Below are 18,540 nucleotides of genomic sequence, written 5' to 3'. Positions count from 1 at the left end.
TTTGGTTGCTTCCAAGCTTGGGCAATTATGAATAAAGCTGCTATAAATATTCTGCACAGGTTTTAATGTGGACATACATTTTCAGCTTATTTGGGTAAACACCAAGAAGCACTACTGCTGGATTACATGGTGAGAATATGTTAGTTTTATAAAAAACTAAACTGTGTTCCAAAATGGCTATACCATTTTGCATTGCCGCCATCAATGAATGAGAATTCTTTGTCCATTTTCCAACTGGGTAATTTTTCTTTTTTATTGTTGAGTGTAAGAGTTTTAGTAAGTATATTCTAGACACAAGTCCCTTATCATTCTGATTTCTGAGTCTCCTCAAGTTCCCTGGATCTTGCTGCCATGGCTGCATCTCTTCTGGCCACATGGGAGAAACATCCTGCTGTTTCAAATGCCATGACATGCTGGGTAGCCTGAGGATTTAGTGATACTTTTCTAGGTTCATCTACAAAGAAGGATACCTACAGGTCTTTCTAATCTTTGGCTCTACCTCCATGGAAGGTGAGAAAAACCATCTTTTACATTGGTATGTGATTTACAATCTTTTCTTTCAGCACTAATCTTTGTGTCTTAACTCATTCAGGTTTTTGAGGTTTAATTCTCAGAAACTAGTCTATAGAATTCAAACTTTTCTCTCGAATTATTGTCTCTGCTATCAAGTTTAAAATCTATTTTAAAATTCAAAGGCAAGAATTTGATTTCTTTTCTTTCTGCCTCCACAATACCTCTCTGTTTGAGTTTGAATGGAGGCAGACGCCAGATATAATACTGAAAAACTATCATCTTGCTATCTGCAAAACTATCATATAAAATGGTTGTCTAAAAGCAAGCTGAGACAAAACAAGTGCAAGTTGCACAGGTAGTGAAGCTTAGTGAGAGTAAGTGATGCAAGAGTCATTCTGAAGAGTGAACAGCAACTTTGCTTTGTATTCCAACTCCACAGTCATGGGTTCTGCAATTGGAAGTAGGTTAAGCAAAGAGTGGAATACATTTTAAGGATACGGTGATGTCTCATAGAATCCCAGGACCAGAAAGCAGTTAGGCCTTGGGAATAAATGGAATCAGGAACTCAAATGTAATCACACTCTTCACCTTTTCTGGTTCACAAAATTACTGAAAACTCCCATTTTTTGCAGTTCCTAGTGGCATTTAAAGATAATCTGATCTTTGTTTCTAAAATACACTTCCAAAATTCCCAGAAAAGGACAGTTTCTCAAATTGAGTAAATGTGGCCAGGGCTAGGGGAACGGAGGAAAGTTCCATTCTAATAACATAGATATTTTCATGGTTACCAGGCAAATGGTGTGGTAGACATGGGGGAAATTAAAAAAATTAGTTTGCAAAGCAGATGAATCTGGCAAGTGCCCTCTTTGTTGTTCTTGGCTGCATATAGTTGAAATTTCAAACCTCTTAGACCAGCATACAAAGGCCTTCAAAATCTCCCTTTAATCTGTTTTTCCTACTTTTTCTGTTAACCCTGTCTCATTCCCTATACCCTGAATCTAGAAGGACCAAGCTACTTTCTCTTCCTGGAATGCACTGGGCTCTTCGTGCCTATCAGCCTTTGTACAAGTTTCTTCTTAGTTTGGAATGCCTTTTTCTCCCTAGTCTGGCTGGTAACTTCTAGTTATCTTTTAGGTCTAGCTCAGAGTTATATCTGGAAACACTTGACTTTCAAAGAATAATTTATTGCTTTTTTTGTGTTTCACTTTGTTGGCACTATTCTAGGACCCCTATCACATTGGATTGTAGTTGTCTAATCTGTCTCTTTTCTCTACCAACTTGAACATTTTAGAAGTAAAACTATGCCTTGATCGTATTTGTCTCAATGGTGGCTTGTCTTTGGGTTGTACATAGCAGAGGTTCAATAAAATTCTCATCAGTTATTATTTTTCCCTTTTTCTCCCCGACCTAAGTAATCTCAGTACCCCCAGCTCCCTAAATTATCAACAAATAGAAAAAAAGCTCTATTCGTTTTTATCCTTGTTCTTTACTCTCTTTAGTTTAAACCCAAATTTGACTATGTAAATGTAATTTCATTTTGTTACCCCTTTCCTTCATTAAAACAAAAATACCCTTCATGCACATGCAAAACACTCTATCCGACACTGTTAAAAGAGCAGAAATGAACACCAACAAAAGCCAAGATGAAAAATTTCCCCAATGTTGAATTTTTGGACTTAGCGTGGGAGTAGGAAAATGGAGACATAATTCTGGTTCTCCCTTTGGCAGTTTTCAATTGCTGTTTCTCAGTCTCAGTCAGAAAACACATCTCTCTGCCTTTCATTTCACCCCATTTCTACTTTCTCCTCCTTTGCCCCTATGCAAAACCAAAGATGGGTTGAGAGGCCAGGCATAATGGAAGAGGAACGTTCTTTTCTTCCACTCCTGCTTCATTCTCTCCCCCTTTCTTCTTCAAATTCTGTTTTGGGCCCATCCTTCCTCACCCTTCCAATTTCATCTGATGGACACGCTGTCACTGTTGTCTCTTGTCATATTTGATTTTATGATATTTCATGATTTTTTTTTTTTGGTAAATTCATGGACAGAGAATGTATCCTGGTAAACACTTAGATTAAAACAAATTTACACAGTTGATTACTATAAATGAAAATTAGTGACTCAAATTCTCCAGGTTTCTAAGCTGCTTAGACTAAGCCAATCAGGTAATTTTCGCTACTTCTGGGCAAAATGTATCTGAATCTATTCAGTGGATTTGCAGGACGAAATCTAAGTTTACCTCTTTCATCTCTCATTTAAATGCGGAAAAACAAAATTAATAAAAATCGATATATGCTTATTAAGCATTTTAAGGAGGATGTGAATAAGGAGCGGAGGCTTTGAGCAGTGACTACAGCAGTCAAAACCAATAACCAATGCCAATCAGTAGCTCTTTTCACCTCTCACACAATAATAGAGACAGGAGAGGATAAAAAAGGGTGACATTAAAAAAAGTATGGATGTTAAAATGAAAAAAAACATTGGAAATGGCACTGTAAATGACACCGCAAAAGATCGCCTCCAGGCACTGTGTGGAGCTTCGCAGACTCGGGTACTCACCCGAGGGCCGCAGGACGGACCTCGGGGAGGCTCCGCCCCAGAAACTATTTCATGGGCGCCCCCACCGCCCAACACTTCCCCTCTTCCGCATGCGCACAAGGAGCAGGAGCCGGTCAGCTCGTCACGTCGCCTTCCCCGCCCCTAAATTTCCAGTTCCGATTGGTCCGTTTCATGGGACCGCCCCTCTGGCCCGACCATTGTGAAAGCCTCCTCGGGTGCTCCGCCCTCCCCGCGGGCTGCGTGCGGCATCGCCTGCGAACCCTGGCGGTGAGCGGGGATGGCGGTTGTGGCGGCGGCTGCAGGCTGGCTGCTCAGGCTTAGGGCGGCAGGGGCTGAGGGGCACTGGCGTCGGTTCTGTGGCGTGGGGCTGGCGCGGGGATTTCTGCACCCCTCCGCGACTGTCGAGGATGCGGCCCAGAGGCGGCAGGTGGCTCATTTTACTTTCCAGCCAGATCCGGAGCCCCGAGAGTACGGTGAGCCAGGGACTGCCCACTCGGTCCCGCTGTAGCCCGGACTCCCAGGCTCGCAGGCGCCCGCGAGGGGCAGGGGCCGGCAGGCTGCAATCCTTGCATCCTAGCTTATTAACTGCCTTACCCTCTGGAACCTCCTTGCCCCAGGGTCTAACTGTGATTCACTTCTTGCTCTATTTTTGTGAGTGTTCCGCTCCAGAGACGCAGTCCCCCCTCCCTCGCACCTTTGTGATGGGTGAGAGGGCATACTGCCACCTGGAAGGGCCTGAGGGTGGAGGGGTGGTGCCCAGGGAACGCCCCCCCTTTCTCTCTCCTCCATCCTTACTTTCTCAACCTAGACCTTAGGTGTTGTTCCAGCCTGCCCGGGACTGGGTCACTAGCTTAGGTAGAGACATTAAAAAAAAAAAAAAAAAAAAAAAAATATATATATATATATATATATATATATATATATATAATCAATTCTATTACTCAGTTCCTTGGTTTCTTCTTACCTACAGAAATGTGTGTGTGTGTGTGTGTGTGTGTATATGTCCCTTGGTTTCTTCTTACCTAGAGAAATACATATATATATATCCCTTGGTTTCTTCTTACCTATAGAATTTCTGCAGGTAAGAAGAAACCAGGGGACTGAGTAATTGAATTGATTTTCCCAAGGTCACAGAACAGGTTCTTCCTAGAGATCCAGACTTTCTACTTAAGCTTAGTACTGAGCTTGTCCTGGGCTATGCTGCCACTTAGCCAAGGAGGTGAAGGTGATAGGAGGAGGAAGCCATAGGAAGGGTATGTAGCAAACTCCTCATAGTATGACTATTGCATGATTTTTACCATTTCTGCAAGTTTCATGTAATGTCTCTTATCAGAATATCAGATCCAGTGTCTCTCATCAGAATATCAGGAAACTAGGTAAACATGTATTGCTTCCTTGTCTAATAACTTCTCACGTGCATGCTAGAGCTGACATTTTTGGAAGTGTGTCTTTTCTTGTGGATAAGAATGAACATTTATTGAGTGCTTACCAGGGTCAGGCACTGTGTGTATGTTTCATCCTCTCATTTAAGGGTTAGGACAACCTTAAAAGGTTGGTAAAGTTTTTATTCCCATTTTGCAGTTAGATTAATGGAAGTCTTGAGACAGTTTGTCCAAGATTACACGGATAAATTAGTGGTAGCTCCAGAGCTCCAGCTTTGGAATCTAATTGATCAGATTCCAGAGCTTCCATTCTAAACAATGTACTAAGATGCATGTAGATATAATTTACTAGGAGGGTGTCCCAGTATTGTGAAACAGTAGGTACCATAAAGGTTAATAGTAGGTTTTTTTTTTTCCACCACCAAGATGAGCCCTCAATTCTGTCTTGAAAGCAAAGAATAATCCACCTTTCCATAGTTGTAAATTTACTAAAATCTAAGTAAAATGATATCATGTTATCGTGATATATATCATGATATATATAAACTTGTTCTTATTTTAAAAATAATACAAACATATTACAGGTAATTTGGATAATGGAGAAAAAGTAAAAAAAAAAAAAAAAAAAAAATCTGCTGGGCGCAGTGGCTCACGTCTGTAATCCCAGCACTTTGGGAGGCCGAGGTGGGTGGATCACCAGGTCAAGAGATCGAAGCCATCCTGGCCAACATGGTGAAACCCTGCCTCTACTAAAGATAAAAAAATTAGCTGGGCGTGACAGCGCACGCCTGTAGTCCCAGCTACTTGGGAGGCTGAAGGAGGAGAATCGCTTGAACCCGGGAGGCGGAGGTTGCAGTGAGCTGATATCGTGCCACTGCACTCCAACCTGGCGACAGAGCAAGACTCCGTCTCAAGAAAACCCCAAAAACCAACCAACCAAACAAAAATCGCCATCCACTACTAACATTTTGGGTGTATCCTTACAGGTATTTCCTTTTAGTTTAGTATTTTCCGTACTTTTAGTTTTAATACAAATACAACTTATTTAGTCAGAAGGATAATCCTATCATTCTCTGGAGTTTTTATAACCTTCTTGAGAATTTAGAAGAAATGTTCCATGGAGTAGAGATGCTACAAGTCTTTTACAAGTTAAATTCTTGACTTCGGAATCAGATTGTCCTAAAGTTGATCTTGTCTTGGCTATCTATAACTTTGGAGTTATCACTTATCTTCTATAAGCCTCAGTTTCTTTATATGTAAGGGGTTAATAATAATACCTACTTCAGAAGGTTGTTCTGAGAGCTACATAAAACAATGTCTATAATATACTTAACACTGTTTGACAACTGAGAGTCAAGCATTCACTCAATAAGTGGAACCTTTAATTACCATTATGTTTTTGTTGCTAAAGTTTTGCAGTTTTATAAATAATGCAGATATAAGCATTTAATGCGTATGGGTTTTATGTATCTGAGATGATTTCTTTAGGATAGAGTCCTGAATGCTTTAGTGGATTTTAAGTGCATAGTTCAAATTTATACACTAGTTCATACCCCATAACATGTATAATAGTGTGAGTATTGGATATTAATGCTAAAATTAGGTGTGTTCATGTACACTTTTGGATATTTTGTGCTACCTGTACTTTGTTTTAATTTTTGTTTCATTTCCGTTGAGGAATATTTTCCCATGTTTTTGTTAACGTGATTTATTTTTACTTAAGAATTGAGTATTAGATGTGTTTACATATTTTTAAAAGTATACTCAGTATTTTTCCTATCAATACTATCTACCATTATTGCATAGTTGCTCTTTTCCAGGTGTTGTGTTAGACATCAGTTTATAATCCTCACAGTAACCTTGTGAGCTAGACAATATTATGCTCATTTTAAAGATGAGAAAATTGAGGCTCAGAAATGTTGGTACTTGCCCGAGTCTGGTAAGTAGCAGAGCCAGAGTTTGCATCCTGAGGTGTCTGACTCCAAAGTCTTCCATACTACTTATATACTAAGATTTTTGTCTATTAAAAAATATTGAAGAAGATACTAACTTTCTGCTTTTCACGTGTGCTGCAAATACTTTTCATTCTTTTATTTTGGTTGTTTTGACATATAAAAGGTACTGCTGAAACAGGAGGTGGTCAGATTAGACTCTGAGTTGGTGACACTTACGCTGCTTTATGCTGGCATGTTTGCTCCCTTTATTACACTGTGTTGTTCTCCGAGAACAGTTCATCTTGGCTTCTCCATGCCCCTGATTCTTGGGCATTGTATGGATGTGAGTTTGTTTATTCAGTCATTCTATGCATTTTTATTTTCTCCTGGTTGCCATACTCTCTGCTAGCTGTTAAGGATGTGATCATGGACCTGTCAGAGGGTAATCTGAACCTTCTTTTTGGACACCTTGTATCCCCTGTCTGCCAGGAAATTCAAATTTTTTGTAGTATTTTCATCCAGGGTTGAGCTACACATAAGAAGGTCATCCATATACTGGAGTATACTCCCATTTCTTAATTGCAGACCCCTCAGATCCCTCTCTAAGGCCCAGGCAAAGCAATGGGGGCTATCCTGAAAACCCTGAAGGAGAACTGTCCAAGTGAATTTTTTTTTCTCTGGTATTAGGATTTTCCCATTCAAAGGTAAAAAGGTATTGGGATTCTGGGGCCAGAGGAATGGAAAAGGAAGCATCTTTTAGGTCTAGGACTGAGAACCATTTAGCATCCCTTGGCACCTGAGCCAGGAGGGTATATGGATCTACCACTAATGGGTGGACCCACCAGTGGGTCTTAAGAGCCCATGGGTAAGTAATACCTCAGCTGTGGATGCTTGGCCTTTTCTTGCTTCCAGCTTAATTGGGTATTGTTTTCGATTATAAATAGCTAGGGGTCTTTAAGCTGTATTTTGACTGGCACTGCTGTTTTAGCCTTCCCTGGTTTTCCAGTATACCATGCCAGTGTGTTAACCTGCTTATTAATGTGATCTGGGACAGTTTCTGTATTTTTGACTATTAGCAATTTCACCAGATGATGCTTAAATTGTAGTAGTGCCCCTATTTTAACCATAATATCTCTTTCCAACAGGGGGACTGGGCAGCTTGGTACTACTAGAAATTCCTGTTGGAAGATTTGTTTCTCAAATTGACAAATCAAAGGAGGAGTAAAGGATCTTATTTGTGGCTTTCCTTCCATTCCCTTAATGGTCGTGGACTGGGAGGAAAGTTTTTCTACATAAGCAGTAAGGAAAGAAACTGAATTTGTATCGAAAAGAAACTGAATTTGGGTGCCCATGACATCCAGAGTTACCTGGGGGCTCCTCAGTAGTAATTATGATGTTCCTGAACAGGGGCAGTGAGGAAGACCCTGGGCCGCTTCCGTCTTCATCTGATTTCTCTTTTTGCACTGCTAGAGTTTTGCCTTATTGAACCCCTTGGTGGGAGCAGGGCCAGTCAATCTTCCAACGCCAGGGGTCGTAACTGATGCCCTCACATTTTTGGCTGGGTACTGGCAGGGGCTTAATACAGTCCTTTGTCCAATTCTCGATTTTCTTGCATTTGAAGCACAAGCCTTTGCTGTCCAGATTATCATAGGCAAGCCAAATCAACCAAATTCCAAATGGCTGGTGTTCTCCATCAATTCCTGCAGGCCTGAAATAGGTAGGCTAGGAATTCCAGATAAATAGAACACATGATGGCTTGCTAGAAATTCACAGGAAACAAAATAACTATTCTCAGAACCAAATAAAAGCCTTCCACTAGAAACTAAAAAATGTCTATAGTTCTATATATGGTTTTATATATATGCATACACAAGTAAAACCCAAAGGAGAACAAATAGCAAACAAATGAAAATTAGAAGCAAAAACAAATAAACAGGAAACCATCCCTAAATTTTTGCTACTTAGTCTACCTGGGGGCTACAGTGTTACCCAGAGCCCCCCAGAAATCCACATAATGAATATTTTATTCCTGATACACAACTCAATATCCTTAATTCCACCAGTATCACCATTTATACTGTGCAATGAAGAAATTCACTCTAGGCACATGACCACTAAGTATTCCAGTGCCAGCTTGTTTAGTAAAGTTATACTTAAGTCATGTGAACTTGAAAATTCCTTAAACTTATTTACTTAATTTATGAGTGCTCCTTAATTATAAGCCAATAATAATAATAAGCCAGTAATAGACACAACATATAACAATAAGTGTACATACAAATAAACACATCTAGACATGTATACACAAACACAAATGAAGATCCAATAGCTTTTACCTTGGAACTCTAGCCATGAGATAGCAATATAAGCCCACTGGTTTTACTGTTTGACCCAATGGGTAATCCACTGAAGGCTGTGAACCAAAATTTCAGGTCAAGCAGTTTCCTTGGTAGTTTGATTTTTAAAGGCCAAACCTCCCCAGACTCTAAACACTGGGGCCAAACAGCACCAAAAGAGAACACCACATGCTAACTAGGCCGACCGGACTTAGAACAGCAGCACAAAAGCCTGGATACATGCATCTCCATCCCACCTTCCCATTCAACAGCAAACTCCAGAACTCCAAGCAGTACTGGGCCAAACAGTATTGCAAGAGAGTATCAAGTTTACTGAATCCTTATTTCCCATGACTCTATCAAACACACACAATGACCAGAGCACAGTCCAACTGCTGCAGCAACAAACAAGCCCCAAGAGTGTCCAAACTGTCCCATTGTCACCTGCTAGAGAAAATTCCAAGGAGGCCTTTGTACTAGACCTCAGAACCTCTGCTGAGGGTGTCCTATTTGGAGAGGTTCAGGTCTGGAGTTGGATCCCCCGGGGTGTTCCCCTTTGGGGTCCAATCTTAGAGTGTCAGACGTCTCTGACTTTAGTTGGGCATAGGTGCTGCTTTGTATGTTTTCCCTCCAGAGGTGATGGCCTACTATGAACTTTGTTTTATCAAACCTTGTTGAAAGCCTCAACTTGTAGCATACTTATAATTTGATAAGGCCATGCTTTCCCATGCTTCCCATTCCACTAGAGTGATAGCCATGAACTTTAATGATAGGAACCGGAGGCCGGGTGCATTTCTTTTGTCCTTAGCAAGTCAAATAGATAGACTAGGAGAAAGGTCAAAACTCCTAAGAGACATTAATGTTTGCCATTACTGGTTAACTCTAGGATAATTTGGCATAAGAACCCTGTGGGAGAATTTAGCATAAGAAAACAAAGTTTAAGTCACCTGAAACATGTGTGAATTCATACTGGATGAGCTGCCGTGGCCAATTGCAACACATGTAAGGATCAGGGACTACAGCCGGAAAAGATAGAAAAGAGTCCTCCCCTTCCCCCTCCTGGTATGGGCAGCTATCCCCCTTGGCCTTCAGGTAACACTGGAAAGTGGCCATGGCCAGTTACCCACAATTATCAAGGAGCTACTAGGAAATGGCCACTGAAAGACTGAAAAAGAAAAAAAGAAAAGGACTCAGGCCTCTCACCCAAACTGAGTGGTGGTGCTTAGGTGCTTCCACAGAGAAAACTCTCGGTTTCACTGGAGAGTGGCCGGCCAGAAACCTGCAGTTGCCTCTGTGCTTAGGCATTGTCCACTGAAGGGCCCAAGTTGGAAAGGGAAAGGAGAGAAAAAAGCATTTCCCTGTATGGAGCAGAGAGGAAAAGTAAAAGAAAAATAAATCTCCAGTTTTGGGGTTACCTCCTGGCTGGCTTACCAAAATACATTACTGGTGGAGGATGTCCAGGTTCTTGGCATTTTGAACAAAGAATTGGACAAAGGCACAAAGAAAGCAAGGTAAAAATGAAGCAACAAAAGCAGAGATTTATTGAAAATGAAAAGTACACTCCACAGGGTGGGAGCCGGCTGGAGCAAGTGGCTGAAGAGTGCAGGTTACAGAATTTTCCGGGATTGGTCACTTTCTGCAACCAATCAGAAGCTGAAGTGAAGTTACAAAGTTACACCCTATGCAAATGCCTAACTGGTCACAGAAAGCAACCTATCAGAGTCTGAAGTGAAGTTACAAAGTTATACTCCTATGCAAATAAAGACTTGGCCCATGACTAGCCTGATTGGTTGTGGGAAGGGATCAATCAAAGGTACTTTGAAATTTTTCATCTGCCACGCAGAAAAGGGACAGGAGGATTGCAGAGGGAGTAGCCTCTGGTCCTTTTGTTACTTGGGCATGGAAAGTTGGGGTTTTCCTTTTGATTTAGTTCTAGGAAGTTAGCATGAGTTGGCCTTAGGTTCCCTGCCTCCAGACCCTATTCTGCCTTAAAGGAAATAAATGGCAAGCTCTGGAATAGAATATGGTAGTAGTGCTTGTTATTTAAAAATTTTTTTTAATACAGGGTCTCACTCTGTTGTCTAGGCTGGAGTGCAGTGGATCAATCATGGCTCACTGCAGCCTCTACTTTCCAGGCTCAGGTGATCCTCATACTCAGCCTCCAGGGTAGCTGGGACTACAGGCATGCACCACCATGCCTGGCTAATTTTTTGTAGTTTTTGTAGAGATGGGGTTTCACCATGTTGCCCAGGCTGGTCTTGAACTCCTGGGCTCAAGCAGGCCTCTTGCTCTGGCGTCCCAAACTGCTGGGATAAAAGGCATGAGCCACCATGCCTGGCTAGTGCTGCTAGATTTAAGCTATATTTTGGAAGGAGGATTTGATAGGTTGGAAGTGAAGGATGAATAAAAGGAAGACATTGAAGATACCTTATTGGTTTGTGGATCGGGAACCTGGATGGAGGGTAGTGCTGTTTGCTAAGGTGGAAAAGATTAGTTTTGGGAGCCAACACAAGAGTTCAGTTTTGTGCTTGCTGAAAAGCTCAAGAAACTCAAGTGGAGAACTGTTGACTGTTGGATATAAAAGTCAGGAGTTCAGAGGAGAGGCCTGGCTGGGTTGGAGATAATTTGGCAGTCACCAACATATAAAGGGGTTTTAAAACCACTTAGAGATTGAGTAGAGGAGCCAGCTTAAAGGAAGGGAAGCACCATTGTTTCTTGGCAGAAGTTACCAGGTGCCCTGAGATGGGGCAACCCAGGGACTCTAGACACAGTCTCTTCAACTTTACACCTCTGTTCCTCTCACTTTTGTTGTCGTTAGTTGACCCTTCCTCATCCTCTGCCAATACCATTTACTTCCTTTCTTATCATGGATATGTGATATACACTGGCACCTTACAGAGGCAATTGCATTTATGGATCTTTCACTTCATTTATTTTTAAGAGAAGGGGTCTTGCTATGTTGCCCAGGCTGAAGTGCAGTGGCTATTCACAGCCACGATCATCATGTACTACAACCCTGAACTCTCCTGGGCTCAAGTGATCCTTCTGCCTCAGCCTCCTGAGTAGTTGGGACTATAGTCATGCACTACTGTGCCTGGCCCATTTACATTTTAATACAAAATGTTCTGTCCCTGACATTTGGATTCTCCGTCAATGTTATTTTATGAAGTAGATGCTGGCTAACTCTTCAGTAGAGTTTAGAATAAGATAGAGGTACATGCTTGGCCGATAGAAGGGGATTCCTGGAGAATAGCGTATCTGGAGGGAGGATAGAGGTTTTGTTGGGGAAAACAGGTAGTTTCTTATGTGTCCTGTTATTTCATGATGTGAATTAGTGCCAGATTGTTTCATTGACCTTATTCATCATGCTTCAGTAGGCATATACTGATTGTCACTTGTGTGTCAGGCGATGTGATAAATGCTGGGGTTTCTTTCTTTCTTTTTATTTTTTTGAGACGGAGTCTCAATCTGTTGCCCAGGCTGGAGTGCAGCGGCATGATCTTGGCTCACTGTAAGCTCTGCCTCTCAGGTTCTCACCATACTCCTGCCTCAGCCTCCCAAGTAGCTGGAACTACAAGCGCCTGCCACCACGCCTGGCTAATTTTTTGTATTTTTAGTAGGGATGGGGTTTCACCGTGTTAGCAAGGATGGTCTCAATCTCATGACCTCGCGGTCCACCCGCCTCGGCCTCCCAATGCTGGGGTTTCTAAGAGGAGTATGATAAGGATGTGCTGTAACACACAGGTCTATATCAATAACTAGGCAGCACAGTGGAAAGCCAGTGCTGAACGTATTGGCACAACCTTCACTTTCTGCAAGTAGTCTCTAATTTTCTGTATCATAGCTGTATATTTTTATGTGTTTGGATGTAAGCTATAAATACACTCACTGACCATATGCTCTGCTCTTGGCCTTATTTATTTCTGGAGATTGCTGACATTTGCCCTTTTCCTCAGATGCTCTATCCCTGTGAGAGGCTTCTCTCTCCCTTTTAGGCTACTGCATACTGCATAGCTATTAAAGACCTACTCCATCAGACTGTTGATGCAATAACACCTCTCATTTGCCCCCCTTTTTCTGCAGTTTGTCTTTGAATGTGACATTGGTAGGTCTTTTTGCTTACACATTTCCTTCTCTTTAAGTTGCTGGTTAACATTTTTCTTTTAGTTTCTTTAAACCTTTATTGAAACAGTGTTTGCATGTGTTTGTTCGTTCATTCATTCGACTAATATTTACTTATCACCTATTACATATCAGGCCCTGTTTGAGCACTGAAGACACAGCTCTGATCAAAAGCATTTAAGGATACCAGTCCTCTTGGAGCTTATGTTCCATTATGATCTTTACATTCTGCCTATATGTCACCTTATTTTTTCAGCAATGCTGATGACCTGCATATTCATGATTCTTTACCTAGTACAATTTCAAGTAAACAACTCGATGCCAGCCACAGAGCCCTGTTTTAACAATGGGCAACCATTAACTTGCATCCTTGATTTAGGAGAAAGTGTGCTGCTGTATTTTGTTGTTTGTTTTGCTATACCTTTTTATGTTGAAAAAGAATTACCAGTCTGGTTTTAAAATGTAGCAGTCATGTATTAATACTGTGTGATTGCATAATTTGGTAGCTGTGCTTAATAAATGTTTAGCGATGTATATAGATTATTTTTTAACAGTCTTACCAGTAGTACAGCTTTGGTTAGCACATACTGTAAGTGGGTTTATCTTACTATGGCAGACATAAGCATAGTCTATCAGTAGTCTTTGATGTAACCTCTAGGAGAATAAATAACTCTAAGGAAAATACATATTTAAAAAATCTTACCTGTGAATAACTTGTGATTTCTTCTTGCCTTGTCCACAAATCATGCTGTATCTTTAAACCGAAAAGTAAATGTTGCTGCATTAAAATTTGTCATTTAAAACTTAGAAAAGTATCTGGTAGAATAGCAATTAATCCAAAACCCTAAAATTTTGAATCTGTTTGAAAAACTATTTAGGAGTGAAAGCTTAGGTATTCACATGGAAATAATTACCTTTAAATACCCTTACTGGTAAATTATTTTATACAAGACGAATAGATTCTTTGTGGTTATCAAGCAATAATTTAAATGTTTACTCTGTATGATTTTTATTATTAAAGTCTTTGCTTCCTCCCTACTAATAACTTGCTAAGCGTGAGTGCAATAAGATGTCATGCCATTCAGTATTAATCTGAATGGTCAGCAGACTTGAAATAAATAGCAACTTGGATATTTAGACAGTTTGTTGGAGTAGGCCCCCAAATCTGGCCATAAACTGGCCCCCAAACCAGCCATAAACAAAATCTCTGCAGCACTGTGACATGTTTGTGATGGCCATGATGCCTATGCTGGAAGGTTGTGGGTTTACCAGAATCAGGGCAGGGAACACCTGGCCCACTCAGGGCGGAAAACTGCTTAACTGTGTTCTTAAACCACAAACAATAGCATGAGCGATCTGTGCCTTAAGGGCATGCTCCTGCTGCAGATAACTAGCCAGAGCCTATGCCTTTGTTTCCTGTAAGGAATACTTTTAGTTAATCTATAATCTATAGAAACAAGGCTTATCACTGGCTTGCTGTCAGTAAATATGTGGGTAAAACTCTGTTCGAGGCTCTCAGCTCTGAAGGCTGTGAGACCCCTGATTTCCCACTCCACACCTCTATATTTCTGTGTGTGTGTCTTTAATTCCTCTTGCTGTGCTGGGTTAGGGTCTCCCCGACCCAGGTGGTCTCAGCACATTTTTCTTCTGGCTAGGTTCTTAGCTATGGAAATCCTCATAGACAAGTCAAGATCTTACTTTATGAAATGTATGCAGCAGGAGAGTAAGTGGGAATGTCACTGTGATTGGGAAAAATGTTTACCCAAAACGATTATCTTCTGAAGCTGGGCACTAATAAATACTTGAAGAACATTTATAAAATCAAGAAGGATTTAAGGAAAGTACAGGCATACCTTGGACATATTGTGGGTTTGGGTCCAGACCACTACAATAAAATGAATATTGCAATATAGTGAATATTACAGTAAAGTGAGTCACACAAATATATTGGTTTCCCAGTACATATAAACATGTTTACATTGTACTGTAGTCTAGTAAGTGTGCAATAGCATTATATCTAAAAGATCAATGTACATACTTTAATTAAGAAATACTTTATCGATAAAAATTGCCAACTATCATCTGAAACTTTGGCAAGTCATAATCTTTTTGCTGGTGGAGGGTGTTGCCTTGATGCTGATAGCTACTGACTGATCAGGGCAGTGGTTGCTGAAGGTTGTGGTGGCTGTGGCAACTTCAATTAAAAAAAAAAAAAGACAACAATGAAGTTTGCTGCATTGATAGAATCTTCCTTTCATGGCAGATTTCTCTGTAACATGTGATGCTGTTTGATAGCATTTTACCACAGTAGAACTTTTTTCAGAATTGAAATCAATTCTCCCAAACCCTGCCACTTCTTTATCAGCTAAATTTATGTAATATTCGAAGTCCTTTGTTGTCATTTCAACAGCGTTCATGGCATCTTCATCAGTAATAGATTTCATCTCAAGGATCCACTTTTTTTGAATTCATAGAAAGTAATAGATTCCATCTCAAGACTCCACTTTCTTTGAGTTCTTCAGGTTGCATCCGTAAAGAGCAACTCCTCATCCATTAAAGTTTTTTTTTTTTTTTTTTTTTTTTTTTTGAGACGGAGTCTCGCTCTGTCGCCCAGGCTGGAGTGCAGTGGCGCAATCTCGTCTCACTGCAAGCTCCGCCTCCCGGGTTCACGCCATTCTCCTGCCTCAGCCTCCCGAGTAGCTGGGACTACAGGCGCCCGCCCCTGCGCCCGGCTAATTTTTTCTATTTTTAGTAGAGACGGGGTTTCACCATGGTCTCCATCTCCTGACCTTGTGATCCGCCCACCTCGGCCTCCCAAAGTGCTGGGATTACAGGCGTGAGCCACCACGCCCGGCCTTTCCATTAAAGTTTTATCGTGAGACTGTAGCAATTCAGTCACATCTTCAGGCTGTACTTCTAGTTCTCTTGCCATTTCTACCATGTCTGCAATTACATTCTCCTCTGAAGTTTTGAATCCCTCAAAGTCATCCATGAGGCTGGGCATGGTGGCTTATGCCTGTAATCCTACCACTTTGGGAGGCCAAGGCTGGCAGATAATCTGAGCTCAGGAATTTGAGACCAGTCTGGGCAACATGGCGAGAATTGGGCTCTACAAAACATACAAAAAAATTAGCAGTCTGTAATCCCTGGGGTGGCAGTGGCATGATAATTGGTTGAACCTGGGAGGTGGAGGTTGCAAAAGAAAAAATAAATAAATAAAATAAAATAAAATGAATGAATGAATGAATGAAGTAATCCATGAGAATTGGAATCAATTTATTTCAAGCTCCTATAAATGTTGACTTAGTTTTTACTATTTTTTGAGACAGAGTCTCACTCTATTACCCAGGCTGGAGTGCAGTGGCATAATCTTGGCTCACTGCAACCTCCACCTCCTGGGTTCAAGCGATTCTTGTGCCTCAGCCTCCTGAGTAACTGGGATTACAGGTGTGCACCACCACACTGGGCTAATTTTTTATATTTTTGGTAGAGGATGGGGTTTCACTATGTTGGCCAGGCTGGTCTCGAACTTCTGGTCTCAAGTGATCCGCCCCTGCTTGGCCTCACAAAGTGCTGGGATTTCAAGTGTGAGCCACCACGCCTGGCCAATGTTGACATTTTGAAATTTGATGAACCGTGAACATTTTAAATGGCATCTAGAATAGTCAGTCCTTCCCAGAAGATTTTCAGTTTACTTGCCCAGAACATCAGAGGAGTCATTGTTTATGGCAGATATAGCCTTACAAAATGTATTTCTTAAATAATGAGATTTGAAAGTAGAAATGACTCCTTGATCTGTGAGCCACAGAATTGATATATTAGCAGGCTTGAAAACAATGTTAATCTTTTTTTTCCAATTTTTAAAAATTATACTTTAAGTTTTGGGGTACCTGTGCACAATGTGCAGGTTTGATACATAGGTATGTGCCATGTTGGTTTGCTGCACCCATCGACTCATCATTTACATTAGGTATTTCTCCTAATACTATTCCTGCCCCAGGCCCCCAATCCCCGACAGGCCCTGGTGTGTGATGTTCCCCACCCTGTGTCCAAGTGATCTCACTGTTCAGTTCCCACTTATGAGTGAGAAAATGCAGTGTTTGGTTTTCTGTCCTTGTGAGCGTTTGCTGAGAATGATGGTTTCCAGCTTCATCCATGTCCCCTGCAAAGGACATGAATGCATCCTTTTTCATGGCTGCATAGTATTCCATGGTATATCTGTGCCACATTTTCTTAATCCAGTCTATCATTGATAGACATTTGGGTTGGTTCCAAGTCTTTGCTGTTGTGAATAGTGCCACAGTAAATGTATGTGTGCATGCGTCTTTATAGTAGCATGATTTATAATTCTTTGGATATATACCCAGTAATGTGATTGATGGGTCAAATGGTAATTCTAGTTCTAGATCCTTAAGGAATTTCCACACTGTCTTCCACAATGGTTGCACCAATTTACACTCACGCCAACAGTGTAAAAGTGTTCCTATTTCTCCTCTTCCTCTCCAGCATCTGTTGTTTCCTGACTTTTTAATGATCACCATTCTAACTGGCGTGAGATGGTATCTCATTGTGGTTTTGATTTGCATTTCTCTGATGACCAGTGATGATGAGCATTTTTTCATGTCTCTGTTGGCTGCACAGATGTCTTCTTTTGATAAATGTCTGTTCATATTCTTTGCCCAAGTTTTGATGGGGTTGTTTTTTTCTTGTAAATTTGTTCGAGTTCTTCGTAGATTCTGGATATTAGCCCTTTGTCAGATAGGTAAATTGCAAAAATTTTCTCCCATTCTGTAGGTTGCCTGTTCTCTCTGATGGTAGTTTCTTTTGCCATGAAGAAGCTCTTCAGTTTAAGTAGATCCCATTTGTCTATTTTGGCTTTTGTTGCCATTGCTTTTGATGTTTTAGTCATGAAGTCCTTGCCGATACCTATGTCCTGAATGGTATTGCCTAGGTTTTCTTCTAGGGTTTTTATGATTTTAAGTCTAACATTTAAGTCTTTAATCCGTCTTGAGTTAATTTTTGTACAAGGTGTAAGGAAGGGATCCAGTTTCAGCTTTCCACACCTGGCCAGCTAGTTTTCCCTGCACCATTTATTAAATAGGGAATCCTTTCCCCATTTCTTGTTTTTGTCAGGTTTATCAAAGATCAGATGGTTGTAGATGTGTGGTGTTATTTCTGAGGGCTCTGTTCTGTTCCATTGGTTTATAATCTCTGTTTTGGTACCAGTACCATGCTGTTTTCGTTACTGTAGCCTTATAGTATAGTTTGAAGTCATGTAGCATGATAGCTTTAGCTTTGTTCTTTTTGTTTAGGGTTATCTTGGCTATGTGAGTTCTTTTTTGTTCTATATGAACTTTAAAGTAGTTTTTTCCAATTCTGTGAAGAAAGTCATTGGTAGCTTGATAGGGATGGCACTGAATCTGTAAGTTACCTTGGGCAGTATGGCCATTTTCATGATAATTGATTCTTCCTATCAATGAGCATGGAATATTCTTCCATTTGTTTGTGTCCTCTTTTATTTCGTTGAGCAGTGTTTTGTAGTTCTCCTTGAAGAGGTCCTTTACATCCCTTGTAAGTTGGATTCCTAGGTATTTTATTCTCTTTGTAGCAATTGTGAATGGGAGTTCACTCATGATTTGGCTCTCTGTTTGTCTCTTATTGGTGTAGAGGAATGCTTGTGATTTTTGCACATTTATT

At 40.8% G+C, this 18,540-nt stretch overlaps 1 protein-coding gene across 3 annotated transcripts in view; it reads left to right on the top strand.

Moving 5' to 3' along the window:
- The first annotated feature begins 3,291 nt into the window (after window positions 1-3,291).
- Window positions 3,292-18,540, top strand: part of BCKDHB (branched chain keto acid dehydrogenase E1 subunit beta) — a 244,674-nt gene continuing 229,425 nt past the window's right edge. For 2 of the 3 annotated variants that reach the window (XM_065543802.1, XM_005552488.4), the window contains exon 1: window positions 3,336-3,542. In XM_065543802.1, coding sequence (XP_065399874.1) covers window positions 3,347-3,542 — 196 coding nt within the window. In that variant the 5' untranslated portion in view covers window positions 3,336-3,346. Of the gene's footprint in view, window positions 3,543-18,540 lie in introns of all 3 variants that reach the window. The other variant, XM_065543803.1, reaches the window with a different exon arrangement.

The sequence above is a fragment of the Macaca fascicularis genome, chromosome 4, assembly GCF_037993035.2.
Source record: "Macaca fascicularis isolate 582-1 chromosome 4, T2T-MFA8v1.1".
Classification (NCBI taxonomy): domain Eukaryota; kingdom Metazoa; phylum Chordata; class Mammalia; order Primates; family Cercopithecidae; genus Macaca; species Macaca fascicularis.
Note: the sequence above shows the minus strand (reverse complement) of the source record. Positions and strands in the feature narration are given on the sequence as shown.